We start from the raw sequence: 16,672 nt of genomic DNA, 5'->3' as shown, positions 1-16,672 counted from the left end.
ATTACAGGTTAATTTTTTCAAGGAATTTTGTGCATTTTCTCAGACATTACAACCTCAAAACAGAGACGCATTTTTCAAAACTCTGGCAAAGTTGGGGATTCTTCCTGCTCTTGAAATCGTAATGGTAATTATATAGCTTCATTTCATGTTTTTGAAATTGAAAATATGTAATAGTTTTATGTTGTGGATGGGAAATAATTTATTATAGTAATGCATGCTGAATGTTTTAAATTGTAATTCACTTGGTAGTGAGTCATCTTTAGATTTTTAATAACTTAAATTTATAATATTAATGTGTGATTCATATACTATGACTTCAAGTGAGTAAAAATCCCACATGTTTTTACAAGACTATTATCTCTCCTATAACAAAGTTAAGTCTGTTTCATAGAAACTAATAAAATTCCTTTCCTTTTTAGACCAGTGAGTAGGGGGAAGGAAGATGACCAAGGGGGCCTGTGCTGCAATATGGGGTAGAGGGAGTGATTTTCACACTTCGGTTTTTATGAACTATATACAATGGCATTTATTGTATGAAAAATGAACAGATTTTAAACTATTAACTCATTTATTAATAACACATAGTTAACATAAATAACTTTGATGAACAAATAATTTTGCCAAAACAGAATTTGGTGAGACGTGGCATTGTTATAACTTTTTTTGCCAATCTCTTTGATGTCTGGCTTAATAGAAGATAGCTAGATTCTCGTAGCAGCTTCTGCATTTAATCTGTTATGATGTCACACTTTATAGCCTCTGGAAAAACCCACTAGACTTCTGAGAGACTGGGAGTGAAAAAGGCCAGTAATGCCTTAATACTTATTTTCATAAGTACTATGAAAAATAGTTCTACTCTAGTGCACTTTTCAAAAAGGTGTTATAACCCCCTTTTGGAGTTGTTAGACCCCTCCTCAGGATTCCCTGGGCCACACTTTGAGAACTGCAAACTTAGGGAATGTTTTCAGAAAAACCTGGAGATTTTTAACTTATGAATCATATGTCCTTTCAGTTCACTCACTCAGTCGTGTCCGACTCTTTGCGACCCCATGAATTGCAGCACACCAGGCCTCCCTGTCCATCACCATCTCCCGGAGTTCACTCAGACTCACGTCTGTCGAGTTAGTGATGCCATCCAACCATCTCATCCTCTGTTGTCCCCTTCTCCTCCTGCCCTCAATCCCTCCCAGCATCAAAGTCTTTTCCAATGAGTCAACTCTTTGCATGAGGTGGCCAAAATACTGGAGTTTTAGCTTTAGCATCATTCCTTCCAAAGAAATCCCAGGGCTGATCTCCTTCAGAATGGACTGGTTGGATCTCATTGCAGTCCAAGGGACTCAAGAGTCTTCTCCAACACCACAGTTCAAAAGCATCAATTCTTCGGCACTCAGCCTTCTTCACAGTCCAACTCTCACATCCATACATGACTACTGAAAAAACCATAGCCTTGACTAGATGGACCTTAGTCAGCAAAGTAATGTCTCTGCTTTTGAATATGCTATCTAGGTTGGTCATAACTCTTCTTCCAAGGAGTAAGCATCTTTTAATTTCATGGCTGCAGTCACCATCTGCAGTGATTTTGGAGCCCAAAAAAATAAAGTCTGACACTGTTTCCCCATCTATTTCCCATGAAGTGATGGGACTGGATGCCATAATCTTTGTTTTCTGAATGTTGAGCTTTAAGCCAACTTTTTCACTCTCCTCTTCAACTTTCATCAAGAGGCTCTTGAGTTCCTCTTCACTTTCTGCCATAAGGGTGGTGTCATCTGCATTTCTGAGGTTATTGATATTTCTCCCAGCAATCTTGATTCCAGCTTGTGTTTCTTCCAGTCCAGCGTTTCTCATGATGTACTCTGCATAGAAGTTAAATAAGCAGGGTGACAATATACAGCCTTGACAGACTCCTTTTCCTATTGGGAACCAGTCAGTTGTTTCATGTCCAGTTCTAACTGTTGCTTTCTGGCCTGCATACAGATTTCTCAAGAGACAGGTCAGGTGGTCTGGTATTCCCATCTCTTTCAGAATTTTCCACAGTTTATTATGATCCACACAGTTAAAGGCTTTGGCATAGTCAATCAAGCAGAAATAGATGTTTTTCTGGAACTTTCTTGCTTTTTCCATGATCCAGCGGATGTTGGCAATTTGATCTCTGGTTCCTCTGCCTTTTCTAAAACCAGCTTGAACATCTGGAATTTCACGGTTCACGTATTGCTGAAGCCTAGCTTGGAGAATTTTGAGCATTACTTTACTAGCTTGTGAGATGCGTGCAGTTGTGCGGTAGTTTGAGCATTCTTTGGCATTGCCTTTCTTTGGGATTGGAATGAAAACTGACCTTTTCCAGTCCTGTGGCCGCTGCTGAGTTTTCCACATTTGCTGGCATATTGAGTGCAGCACTTTCACAGCATCATCTTTCAGGATTTGAAATAGTTCAACTGGAATTCCATCACCTCCACTAGCTTTGTTCGTCGTGATGCTTTCTAAGGCCCACTTGACTTCACATTCCAGGATGTCTGGCTCTAGATGAGTGATAACACCATCGTGATTATCTGGGTCGTGCAGATCTTTTTTGTACCGTTCTTCTGTGTATTCTTGCCCCTTCTTTATATCTTCTGCTTCTGTTAGGGCCAGACCATTTCTGTCCTTTATCGAGCCCATCTTTGCATGAAATGTTCCCATGGTATCTAATTTTCTTGAAGAGATCTCTAGTCTTTCCCATTCTGTTGCTTTCGTCTATTTCTTTGCATTGATCGCTGAAAAAGGCGATCCTTTAGGTACTACTTAATGGGGAAAAATCATTCAGGATCACTACCTTAGAAAACTAAGTTATGGAAAGAAATGAAAATACCCAGATTGTTTTCAAAAGCATCCTCTATTAAAAGAGTAAAAGAGAGACTCAGTTATTCAGGTGTAAACTGGCAAATCCAGGGCTAAAGACAGATTGTAGAAAGTTTTGAAGCCTTATCTGAGAGACATCATTCACATTTTTGCGTTTGTTTAAATCAAGAATCTTCCTTCTTACCCCCCAAATTTTTTGCAGCATTTATAGAGCAGTGCTTTATAATTCTGTGCTCATTCTTTTATTTGAATTCTATGAATGTTTAGTTTTGTGGTGGTTAAAAAAACACACACCTGGCCGACACTAATCATTAAGCTGCCTAAAGTTTTTAGTATTTGTAAAAGAAAATGATGAGAGAGGTGTGTATTTTGATTCTAGTACCATGTCTAAATCCAAAATATGTTTGACATAGATCTGGGAGAAAGAGGGGGTCAACATTCTCCAAGTAATCTGATTCTCCTTTTATCAGGGCATGGACGATTTGCAAGTCAGGTCAGCTGCAACAGATATATTTTCTTATCTAGTAGAGTTTAGTCCATCCATGGTCCGAGAATTTGTAATGCAAGAAGCCCAGCAGAGTGATGACGTAAGTGGTACTGTTTTGGTTCTGTGTGAATTACCTATAGAAAAATGTTTGCAGACTGTTGAGAGGAAAGGGATATAACCATAATTTTAATCTTTTATAAAGAATAATTGGATTTCTAATCAGTTGTGACTTTGGCAAGCCCAGAATATATAGCAGTTGATGTGTTTATTGTTTAAAAAAAAAAAAAAATTCAAACTAGTATTGAGATAGATTTAGTGAATCTAATGAAATGTAACTCTAAACCCTTAGGTCAAGGACTTTTCTAGTATAACTAAGAAGTTGCTCTTGCTTGTTCAGATGTGTCTGTTATTTTAGTGAGGATGAACATTTAATAATGCAACCAGTGTTGTGTTTTCCACTACAAAAATGCCAAACTTTCCCCTTAAACTGTTTTAAAGACAAAATGAACATATGTTCATAATGAAGTACCTTTATATTAAATATATGTTAGTGTTAAGTAGAAAATAACTAAAATTTAATAATGTTTCTTCTTAAAGAAGGTCTAGATTCCCAATGCTAATTTGATTCTTTTATGTTTTTGTTACTGTTAAATTAAACTATAGTTTTTTATGTGTTATTTTTAATTTCTTAATGTCTGTTTGGATTTTTGCATTCTATTTTTGTTAGATATTTCCAGTTTTTTTAAGGCAGTTTTTAGAATCAGGACTAATGCTGTTGTTCAGGTAGTAGGAAAGAAATAGAAGAAATATTTTGTATTAAGTATATTTTAAAGTTTAAATGATGCTAAAGCTGACTAAAGAAATACTTAGTTTGTTAATCAATTTACCATGTCACTGTTGATACCATCTTAGTGTCATTTTTACAAAAGGTAACTTTGAAACAAACACATCTGTTACTTCATCCTCAGTGATGCATGGGATTATGAGCATTCATCATAAAATCTCTAAAAACCTAGTAACTTAGAATTCTTAACTTAAGTCTTTTATTTATGTTTTCATTAGAGATATTTCCTTGTTTACATTTAACTGATGCATGAGGCATGGGGAAGCAGTTACTCATTTTTAACATTGAAAAGTCCCTTTTTAATTTCTCTTTTTCTTGTAGTCACAGTCTTCAGTCTGATTTCCCTGAATTTTCTGAGGTCTAACAATTTTCCAATTTAAAATTTCTGTTTACATCAAAATAAGTTAGCCCACAAATGAAGCTAAATTATTTTTTCTTTAATTTCCAGAATTAAGGAGTCTACATGCTGAATTCTATATTAAATTGGTGGTAACATTGAAGGAATAACTTACCTCTGTATTCAGTGTGCAGTTAATGTTTTAGTGCTCTCTCAAAATAAACGTACAACATTCAAACTTTTCTTTCTAGTACTATAGAGAAGGTTTGGTTTTAGCAACATGGATTACAGGATTAAAATGTGTTAAGATACAAGGAAATGTTAACGTTTTTACTATAGTCATTATATCTGTACACAGATTCTGCACAGATTCTAATATTTTCTTGATCTTATCAGAAAGTGTCAGTGCAAATCTGTCATGTAAGTTTGTCATGGTTGCCACTTGACTAACAGTGACTGTATAAAGCTGTGGATGATAAAATATATCTTAGCATCTAGAAGTTAAAAAGTTTTTAAGAAACCTTGGAAGCAGTGGAATAAAGTATGTTCTTTGTTTCCCAATCAGAAAACAGGGAGGCCAGCTGATTATCTGGATAATACCTAATTCCATGTGTAGATACCCAGAACTTTCCTTCTGTTGCTAATTATTTTCCTCTGTGGCTAATTATTTAAGAATTGAAAAAATCTTAAACCCACTTAAATGTACTTTAAAAACAAAAGTATGTATTTCTAAGAATACTATGACATTGGAATGTGATAAAACCAACAGAAGTATTGTTTCTCTAAAACTTGATTTAGAAACTGTTATACCAAGGCTTTGAAGCATCTCCCAAAAGCTGTAACTAATCTCACTCATGCTATTTAGATGAAGGGTGGCAGACTTTTCTTAAAGGGCCAAAAGGTAAATAAGACTTGGTGGGTCCTTCAGGCTCTGTCGCAGCTACTCAAGTCTTCCTTTTTAGTATGAACCATCTATAAATGATTTGAAAATGAATAGGTGTGGCTGTGTTCCAGTAAATGTTTTATTGTAAAGCTATTTACAAAGTGAACAACCAGTCAGGTAGTTTGGTAGTTTAATGACCCCTGGCTTAGACTCTGGAATATTGCAAGTAAATAGTGGTGGCATTTGGAAGCTGGTTCTGAATTGAAGTTTCTAATTGCAAAGCTTCTCTGATAATATAAAGAGAAGTAAAACTCAGAGACCATGGTAGTAAAGCAACATTAATGGGATAGGAGTTACTAGGCCTCTCCTAAGACTTAGAGAGTATTCTCAAGAGTAGATTTTGGTGATCTAGCACTGGAATAATGTCACTGTGGTTACTCTTTAATGGCCTATTGTCAGATCAAGTCATAGTGTGACATCCAAAGAAGTGATTTTCCTGTTGTTTGTCTTAAATCTCCATTATTTTGCTAAAAGTTGCTTGATCTTGAGTTTTCTAGTGTGATGAATGCCATTGTTGGAGAAGCAGATTAAGGAAGATTAGATTTGTTTTAACCAGAAAAGAACTTTACCATGCAGTTAGGAATGCTGGCTTGAATTTTGAGAGTGGTCTGACTTTAATGACTGCTGAATTTTAGTTCCATTGGAGAAAACAGCATGGAAGAGTTAAAATACGGCCACTTACCTAGCTAGTTATTAGCTGTACTGCCGTTAGAGGCTTGGTCCTTTAATTTAGCTGTTCCTCCTGTTCATCAAGTTTGCTAAGAAAATGAAGCCTGTTTAACAGACAGTGAAAGTGAAAAGTCACTCAGTTGTGTCCAACTCTTTGCAACCCCATGGACTGACTAATATAGTCCATGGAATTCTGTAGGCCAGAATACTGGATTGGGTAGCCTTTCCCTTCTCCAAGGTATCTTCCCAACCCAGGGATGGAACCCAGATCTTCCACATTGCAGGCGGATTCTTCACCCACTGAGCCACAAGGGAAGCCAGTTTTACAGACAACTAACTTATAACGCTGGTAATGCTTTTAGCTCGTTGATGAATGTTAAATTGTTCATTATATTAGGAATTATTTGTTCATTGTCTCAGCACATTGTTACTTTGAAGTGGGTTTAGTCATGCATTATAGGTAGACTAATTTTAATTGTTTGCTGAGGTGAGTGTACTTCTGGGATAAGACCATTTTGCTATTCCATGCTACTCTCCACAACATAATCTCTAGCCACATGGTTAATGCCAGTTTTTTTAGAAGTTGATTTTTACTTAGTTTGCAGAATCCATTAATTAATACTGATTATAATACCTAACATATATCATAGGGCTCATCTCATTTGTTACCCTTCTCTTAGTGTCTTTCATTGTCTGGTGTCTACTGTATTACCAGTTGTAGTTTCATATATTTTCTCAGTGTTTTTTTTGTTACCGAGATTGAGAATACATTAGCGAATAAGAATTGCTGGTAAATGATTTTGCTTTCTGTTGCCTATATTGATGACATCATAAACTATTATGTGCTCTGATTTTTATTTTGATGGGTTTCTTTTTACTCTAATATGTTTATAGAACTTTGAAGACAAGAGGATTAAAAAGTTTAAATAACTTCATCCATTCTTTTTTTTTTCCTTCCTGTATGATTCTGATTTTGTCCTTTCAACTGGTGTGTTTGTCTTATATCCAAACCAGGTCTCATAGAAATCTGTTTTCTTTTCAGGATATCCTTCTTATTAATGTAGTAATTGAACAAATGATCTGTGACACTGATCCTGAGCTAGGAGGTGCTGTTCAGTTAATGGGACTTCTTCGTACTCTAATTGATCCAGAGAACATGCTGGCTACAACTAATGTAAGAAATTACTCTCATTTTGGTCTAGTCACTTTTAGATGATTTTATATATACTATGTATAAATAGATAAATTATATGTAAATATTTAAATTTTGAAAATTTGTACCATTTTGAAAAGCATTCAAGCATTTGTACACTCAGTATTCAAGTAGTAATACTCCTCTAGCAGTTATTTTTGCTGCAAAATACAAGATTGTAATCTGCTAAAATCTTGGTAAAATGCTAGCACTTCTGTTTTTGTTTCTTGGGCTCTGATGTTAGCATCTTAAAAATTAAAACAGCAATGTGAATATAATTAACACTACTGAACTATATGTAAACTTAAAAATGGTTAAGATGGTAACTTCTATATGTTTTTTATCACAATAAGAAAGAAACAGTATGTATCAGATTATGTTAATTGCATGGTGAAAGGAGTGATTACCAAAAAAGGACTTAAGGAAATATCACAAAATATTATTAGTGGTTATCTCCAGATGCTTGAATATTTCTCCTTTATAGAATTCCCTCAAATTTAGAGAAAAAGTATATTTTCAAATCATTACAAGTTTATAGAGCCAATTATAAAAAAAAAAAACCAAAAGGCACTATTTTCCAAATTTCCAAGTAACAAATTCTTAAAACTATTTTTAAAATATCTAAAATCTATACCATTTCTAAATAAACTTGGTGTTTGTTCAAATTTGGATACGTTGTGAAATCAAATTTTAAGCAGTTTAGTTGTTCTTCCTGCCACTAAGTCGCTTCATTCGTGTCCAACTCTGTGTGACACCATAGACGGCAGCCCACCAGGCTCTGCCATCCCTGGGATTCTCCAGGCAAGAACACTGGAGTGGGTTGCCATTTCCTTCTCCAGTGCATAAAACTGAAAAGTGAAAGTGAAGTCGCTCAGTCATGTCCGACTCTTTGTGACCCCATGGTCATGTCCGACTCTTTGTGACCCCATGGACTGCAGCCTACCAGGCTCCTCCGTCCATGGGATTTTCCAGACAAGAGTACTGAAGTGGGTTGCCATTGCTTTCTCTGTTGATAGATTTTCGTTGCATTTCAAATCATACTCGTGAAAAAAAATATTTTGAATAATTTTCCCTGGAGAAACCTTTTTTTCATTTAATAAGTAATATGAAATAGGCTTGTCAGTTCTTCAGAAGTAAGATTAAGGTGAATATAAGTTTGTTGAGTCTTTCACAGTATCCTAAAGTATCTCTTATTTGTATATGACTTGCACTGCTAATTCTTGAAGATGTTCTATTAATTATAAAGATAATAAAGTTTTTATTTTAATTCTGTATATTTCAGAAAACTGAAAAAAGTGAATTTCTAAATTTCTTCTACAACCATTGTATGCATGTCCTCACAGCACCACTTTTGACCAATACTTCAGAAGACAGACGTGAAAAGGGTAGGGCCTCTTACTTACCTGCTTATGATTTCTGTTTTAAAAGATCAAGATAAGAATTAAAGCTAACAGGCTCTTTACTTGATGCTTTTTATGACAGGGAAATTATTACTTAAAATTTTAGCCTGCAATACAAAATCATGGTTTCCCATGTTTTAGAGTGTCTGTGGTAGAGAAGTGTATACAAAATGTGGCAGAAAGTATTACACCTTGAGGAAGAGAAATGTAAACACTTAGCAAGAGAAGCTTGTTCCCAAAGTTCTTAAGAGTTAATATCAGAGTAAGTGTGGAGAGTATATTGCCTACATTAGAAAATCCAAGGGAACCATCATTTTAGAGTTGGCAATACAGTAAAAAATGCTTTAATTTCAGAACATAAGGATCAGAAGTTTAATTAAGTTGGTTAAAGCAGAGAATAATAATTTTTAAAAATAAACTAAACATTTACTTTACATGCTGACTCTTAGTGATAGTTCGAATGGGGTCAAGTCCTTTTTTGTTTTTGTTTTTTTCTTTCTGTGTGTGTGTGCATGTGCGTGTATGTTAGTCACTCAGTCGTATCCAACTCTTTGCTACCCCACAGACTGTAGCCCACCAGGTTTATCTGTCCATGGAATTCTCCAGGCAAGAATACTGGAGAATTCCCTTCTCCAGAGGAACTTCCCAACCCAGGGATCAAACTGTGGGCTCCTATATTGCAGGCAGATTCTTTACCATTTGAGCTCCTGGGAAGTCTTTTTTTTTTTGTACATGGGTTTTCTTTCATTGTGGTGGCTCAGACAGTAAAGAATCTGCCTGCAGTGCAGGAGAACTGGGTTCAGTCCCTAGGTTGGGAAGATACCCTGGAGAAAGGAGTGGCTACCTATTCCAGTATTCTTGCTTGGAGAATTCTGTGGACAGAGGAGACTGGCAGGCTACAGTCCAAGGGGTTGCAAAGAGTTGGACACAACTGAGCAACTAACATTGTCACTTTCACTTTCTTTTCTTCAATTGTATTTCCATATTGCATTCTTACATATAATTTATCAGCTATAATTTCTGGTTTCAGTTTATTAAAGTAGAGTAAAAACTGAAACATTTTTTAAGCAATCTGATTGTAGAATTCTGCTGTGGTTTTAAGTACTTTCCCTTTAAGTGTTTAAGTATTCATAATTTTGTGTATCTAAGTTGAGTTCTGCTGTATTTAACCTAGCCATAGATATTACAGTTCTGTGACATTTAATCAGTCTGCAGTGTTTAAATTATGTGATCATGTGCCAAATATAACTAGCTAAAGAACTGACTCTTTGAGAAGTATACAGCTCAACTGATGAAATGAGAAATGTTGGGGGGCGTAAGCTCAGAAAATAATGGTTTATCTGTTAAATCAGTTAAGAGGAAGTCAGTTAAAATGTTTGTTAAACTAATAAAAATTGTACACCCTAGATAATACTATCAGCTCCATTTTTTAATTTATATCTCAGGGGGCATTTATGCATATGCATGACAGATATAAGAATGTTGTTACATTGTTCACTGTAGGAGATGAAAATGTAGCATATTTGTATGGTGGAATACTAATTAGCAGTCAAAATAACTGAATTTTAATCTGTCAACTGATTAGTTCTCAAAAATATAAAATTGAATAGATAAAGCATATCACAATGTTTTCTTTCAGAAAGTTTCCATTTATATAAATTAAATGCATTTTTAGCTTTTATTTTAAAGTAAAACATTTCCAGCATACAGAAATATTTAGATAATAGCATCACAGATATATATTTCCCATTGGCTTTGTCAGTACTGACTTGTGATTTTCCATTTTTAAAAAATAAATTATACATAGTTTCTTATGCATTCTCATTTTACCCCATCCCCATCCCTCAAGAAATGCTGAATTTGGAGTTTTTCACCCCTGTTTTTTATATTACTGTGACATGTATAATGTGGTGTTATTTTTTCACAGTAACTTGTTTCTAGCTTTCTGCTGTTACAGACAATGCTCTGGTGTACATTATTATGTTTCCTTACATAAATATGCTCTAAGATGTGAGCCTAGGAATTGAAACTTTTAATATTCTTAATTTTTTTAAATTCAAAGCATAAGTGACTAATTGTTAAAATTTGTGTTATCATATCAGAATATTTGATACCATCTTTTAATAATTGTTCATCCGCACCCAAGTCTCAAAAAAAATTGCAGATAGAGGTATAATATTTGACTAAAGCACCTAATTCTTAATGGTTATTATGCTGGTAAAATGAGGTTATGATCAAAGATGTGCTTTGTATGTTATAAAGTCCTAAGGAAGTGTGAGGTATTATTACTAAAGTCACTGATTTTAATTATTTTTATTAGATAATATAGTTGGATCTAACAAAAGCAGCACAATTTGTCCTGGTAAGTATACATTCTTATTTTATGAACTAATAGAAATTATAAGTTTTTTCCTATTCAGAATATAATGTACTTACACAAAACTAGGAAAGGTTTATTTTTGCCCCGAAATCCAAAACTAGATTTTTTTTTAAAGAAAAAAATTCAACTCTAATATCAAAGATGGAAAATACATTTGAAACTTTGTTGTTTTTTTTCTGTAAATTTAGACCTTATGTCCTGCTTTTTTTTTTTTAGAAGACCTCTAAAAGTTGAGGATTAGTTCCTTCTTATTTTTTAAATACAGTAAACTCAGGCAAATAGTTAGTAAATAGTCTTCATAACAGTCTTTGCATACATAGATGGCTCATGAATCTGAGTATAAGCACTATTATTTCTACTTGGAACATGTGTATCAGGTATTGACCTGGTAATACGGAAAATATGCTATGTGTACCTAAGCATCCTGTCTTTTCTACCAGGCTCATCAGAGTTCTAGGGAAGCCAGTTTCAAATAAGAAAGGAATTCAGGGATTGAATTATTAGATACATAGTGAGTGATTTCACATCCTAATTTGGGAAAGTGAAAACAAGACATTTAATTTTAACACTACAGATTGCTGTTGCAAAATCTTTTGTAAATAAAATTTGGGAATTGAGAAATTAAAGAGAATTGTTTTTAATGGTAATGTTTTCTTGCTTAAAATATTTATAGTAGGTATGGGTAATTACCTATATATTCAATCTTGATATTCAAGAAGCAATTATAAATCATTCCATGAGTATGTAAACAAAAGCCTCTTGAGGAAGAAAAAGCTGGAATATTTTAGTAGGCCTTTCATCAATATCATGATTTGATGTTAAAAAGATTATTGTCTTAAAATCTTGATATAATATTTTTCACTTGATATTCAGTCAGTCAGAAATGTCCTTTTCTTAAAGATGTCTTTAAAGAAAGCATATTAATTTTTCTTGAGAAATTTGTGTTGCACCATTTTAGGCAAAAAGTTTAGGATATTTCCTCTTTACTATGGGTAGATCCTTTTATAGACCCATTAATGTTAATAATGATAGCACATATTACAAAATCATTACTAAGAAAATCTCAGTGCAATGAGGGTCTTATTATCATGTTTGTAGACTTTTATTTAACATACTTAAATATTTTATATTAGAGCCTTAGAAAGTATTTAGTAGATAAAACTACTAATACTTCTGGAGAGTCTACCTAATGAAAAAATAAAAATCTGTAGCTTCTTTAATTGATACAAAAATTAGGAGAAAACAGTTTTACTTTTCTTCTAAAATAAAGGATTTATACGTAGTATTCTCTTTGTCTAGATGTGTTGCAGTGTATATTTTCATACAATGATTTTCTTTGCAGATAATTATCAAACAGCACAGCTGCTTGCCTTAATTTTAGAACTACTCACATTTTGTGTGGAACATCACACATATCACATAAAAAACTATATTATGAACAAGGACTTGCTAAGAAGAGTCTTGGTCTTGATGAATTCAAAGCACACTTTCCTGGCCTTGTGTAAGTAACAGTTTTAATGAACATTCTTGTAAAATGTCTTATGGAACAACATTTTTAATTGTTTTAGTCTTTTATTTAAAGGACAAGAGGAATAGGTCATAGTGCTTTTCCCACCCACATATTGCTCACATAGATTCAGTTGTGCTATAATACCATGTGCAGTGATACCACTAACAGAACCTCTCCTGCCATCTTTTACATCTGTTTCATCAAACTGTCATTTAGTAGTGACTCTTATTTTTGAGATATGGGCCTTGATATGTATTTCTGTAACTCAGGCTATTTAAACTTGTAAAATTAAGCTATGGTTAGCCCTTCAGTAGACTGCTTGGACCAATAAAAATCAAACTTTAATGCTGATGTTTGCTCAAAAGTTGATTTTTGGCACACTCCTTTTCTTCCTCATAATTTCACCTGCAGATAGAGCAGCTCTCGAAATAAGAGCTTTGTGGATTTTTTTCTGAGCATGAAAATCATAGTTAAAATGTAAACATTTACTATATAGAGAAGAGGTTAATCTCCCTCAGTTCAGTTAAGTTCGGTCGCTCAGTCGTGTCCAACTCTTTGCGACCCCATGAATCGCAGCACACCAGGCCTCCCTGTCCATCACCAACTCCGGGAGTTCAATCAGACTCACGTCCCTCGAGTCAGTGATGCCATCCAGCCATCTCATCCTCTGTCGTCCCCTTCTCCTCCTGCCCCCAATCCCTCCCAGCATCAGAGTCTTTTCCAGTGAGTCAGCTCTTCGCATGAGGTGGCCAAAGTACTGGAGCTTCAGCTTTAGCTTCATTCCTTCCAAAGAAATCCCAGGACTGATCTCCTTCAGAATGGACTGGTTGGGTCTCCTTGCAGTCCAAGGGACTCTCAAGAGTCTTCTCCAACACCACAGTTCAAAAGCATCAATTCTTCAGCGCACAGCCTTCTTCACAGTCCAACTCTCACATCCATACAAGACCACAGGAAAAACCATAGCCTTGACTAGACGGACCTTAGTCAGCAAAGTAATGTCTCTGCTTTTGAATATGCTATCTAGGTTGGTCATAAATTTTCTTCCAAGGAGTAAGCGTCTTTTAATTTCATGGCTGCAGTCACTGTCTGCAGTGATTTTGGAGCCCCAAAAAACAAAGTCTGACACTGTTTCCACTGTTTCCCCATCTATTTCCCATGAAGTGATGGGACTGGATGCCATGATCTTCGTTTTCTGAATGTTGAGCTTTAAGCCAACTTTTTCACTCTCCTGGTTCACTTTCATCAAGAGGCTTTTGAGTTCCTCTTTACTTTCTGCCATAAGGGTGGTGTCATCTGCATATCTGAGGTTATTGATATTTCTCCCGGCAATCTTGATTCCAGCATGTGTTTCTTCCAGTCCAGCATTTCTCATGATGTACTCTGCATAGAAGTTAAATAAGCAAGATGACAATATACAGCCTTGACGTACTCCTTTTCCTATCTGGAACCAGTCTGTTGTTCCGTATCCAGTTCTAACTGTTGCTTCCTGACCTGGATACAGATTTCTCAAGAGGCAGGTCAGGTGGTCTGGTATTCCTGTCTCTTTCAGAATTTTCCACTGTTTATTGTAATCCACACAAAGGCTTTGGCATAGTCAATAAAGCAGAAATAGATGTTTTTCTGGAACTCTTGCTTTTTCCATGATCTCCCTACTACAACCTTAATTTTCAAGGCTTTAATAAAGCCAGTGTTAACTGCCTGCACTACTTCTTTTCCATTCCTTTTTCCATACCTGTGCAAATTTACATAAACATTCACACATGTATAGGTTTTCATGTTTTATTTTTATAGAAACATGATCATGCTAACACATATCTCAGCCCCTTCATGTTACTCTAGCTCATTGGATATGGCATGAACTAAGATTTTTCCTAAACATAGCTGAGTAACACTTCATAAAGTGGCTCTTCCACAACTTATTCTACCATTCTCCACTATATGGATTACAAGATTGTTTGGGTATTTTGCCATTCTAAATAATAATTGTAGTAATTAGCCTAGTACATAAATCTTTACTGGTTTATTTCCGTAAGGTAGATCCTCAGTATTGCTATTGCCGGGGCAAAATGTTACTATATTTTTAATATATCCTTTTTCAATTTTAATTTAACATTATAGCCTCCAGATTACTTTCTCTAAAGGCTGAGGCACCTGACATGAAAAATGCACTCATTGAACAGCACTCAATGTGGCTGCTTTTTTAAATGTTATCCAGATGATGATGGAAAATGTATTCTGTTTGTGTTTTAATTTATATTTTCCTTGATACCATCTTTTCACATTTTAGTGCTTTTGTATTTTATCTGCTCTGAATTGCCTATTATCTTTTTCTTAGAGCTCTTATATATTAGAGATATTGGCAATTTATCACATTTTGGGGAACAAAATATCCCGTCTCATTTGTCTTTACCTTGACTGTGGCATGTTTTCCATATAATTGCTATAAAATTCTTCATGGTGACAAATATGTCTTTATGGGTTTTTTTGTCTTGCTTAAAGTCTTCTATGTCCTAAGTTTATACAAGTATACTCCTTGATTTTCTTCTGATATGTTTTTTGTTGTGTTTGGTTTTTTTTTTTTTTTTTTTGCCACACCTTTTTAGTATGTGGGATCTTAGTTCCTTGGCCAGGGATAGTCCCCTACACTGGGAGTGTGGAGTTTTGTTTTGTTTTGTTTTTTAATAATTTGATTTTTTTTCTTCCTTTTTTTTTTTTTGGCTGTGCAGGGTCTTCATTGTTCCAGGGGCTTTTCTCTAATTGCAAGGAGTGGCAGCTACTCTCTAGTTGCCTTGTGCAGGCTTCTCATTGCAGTGGCTTCTCTTATTGGGAACATGGGCTCTAGGACCCGCAGACTTCAGTAGTTGTGACAGATGGGCTCAGTAGTTTCAGTTCCAGGGCTCTGGAGCACAGGCTCCATAGTTGTGGCACACAGGCTTAGTTGCTCCAGGGCACATGGAATCTTCCCCATCAGGGATCAAATCAGAGTCTCCTGCACACCTGCTCAGTTGTGTCCAACTCTTTGCAACCCCTGGATGGTAGTCAACCAGGTTTCTCTATTCATGGGATTTTCCAGGCAAAAATACTAGAAGGAGTTGCCATTTCCTTCTCCAGGAAATCTTTCCAACCCAGGGATTGAGCCCATGTCTCCTGCCTTGCAGGCAGATCCTTTACCATCTGAGCCACCAGGGAAGTCCCCTAGCTTTTCTCTGGATGGATAACCAATTGTACTAATACCTTATTAAATAAATTATATTTTCCTTACTGAATTAAAATACTTTCGAAATACTTTTGATACATAAGAAGTTACCGTATACATTTGTCTTATGTCTGAATCATCTGTCCTTTTATTTCACAAGATAAAATGAATGAGAATGTTTATTTTGTCATTATAGTATCTCTGGTATAAAGTTTAATATCTGCCTAGCACGTCTGTTTTCTTTTTCATAATTTTCTTGATTCTTAGACATTTGTTTTTCCACAGCAACATAAAAATAACTTTATCCAGTTCATCCTGATTAGATTTAATTTAAACCTTTATATTTTGAAAGAATTGATGTTCTCATGCTAAATTTTCCTGTATGGCTTTCTATAAATAGTCCCTTCTGAAATGACTGCTTATTGGTCCTATTTAAATGGATAACCAGTCCATTCTAAAGATCAGCCCTGGGTGTTCTTTGGAAGGAATGATGCTAAAGCTGAAACTCCAGTACTCTGGCCACCTCATGCGAAGAGTTGACTCACTGGAACAGACTATGATGCTGGGAGGGATTGGGGGCAGGAGGAGAAGGGGACAACAGAGGATGAGATGGCTGGATGGCATCACCGACTTGATGGACGTGAGTTTGAGTGAACTCCTGGAGTTGGTGATGGACAGGGAGGGTTGCAAAGAGTCAGACACGACTGAGCAACTGAGCTGAACTGAACTGATCATAACTGAATGAATATCCAGTATTGAAATGTTTATATTCCTTTAAGATTTCAATTATTATAAACATGCTGTTTTAACTATAGCTTTGTGTGCATGTTCATTCACCAGCAACATATGAAATTGCCTATTTTCTTAGGTCTTTGCCAG

The 16,672-nt window shown here is 35.3% G+C and overlaps 1 protein-coding gene across 2 annotated transcripts in view; it reads left to right on the top strand.

The window, feature by feature from the left end:
• The window catches only part of PPP4R3B (protein phosphatase 4 regulatory subunit 3B), a 53,282-nt gene that overhangs the window by 22,494 nt on the left and 14,116 nt on the right, over positions 1 to 16,672 (top strand). For both annotated transcript variants that reach the window (XM_005686623.2, XM_005686624.3), the window contains exons 6-11: positions 8 to 124; positions 3,306 to 3,422; positions 7,158 to 7,289; positions 8,590 to 8,692; positions 11,028 to 11,069; positions 12,430 to 12,588. In XM_005686623.2, coding sequence (XP_005686680.1) covers positions 8 to 124; positions 3,306 to 3,422; positions 7,158 to 7,289; positions 8,590 to 8,692; positions 11,028 to 11,069; positions 12,430 to 12,588 — 670 coding nt within the window. The remainder of the gene's footprint in view (positions 1 to 7; positions 125 to 3,305; positions 3,423 to 7,157; positions 7,290 to 8,589; positions 8,693 to 11,027; positions 11,070 to 12,429; positions 12,589 to 16,672) is intronic.

The sequence above is a fragment of the Capra hircus genome, chromosome 11, assembly GCF_001704415.2.
Source record: "Capra hircus breed San Clemente chromosome 11, ASM170441v1, whole genome shotgun sequence".
Classification (NCBI taxonomy): domain Eukaryota; kingdom Metazoa; phylum Chordata; class Mammalia; order Artiodactyla; family Bovidae; genus Capra; species Capra hircus.
The sequence above is the reverse complement of the archived record's forward strand: the minus strand, read 5'-3'. Positions and strand labels throughout refer to the sequence as shown.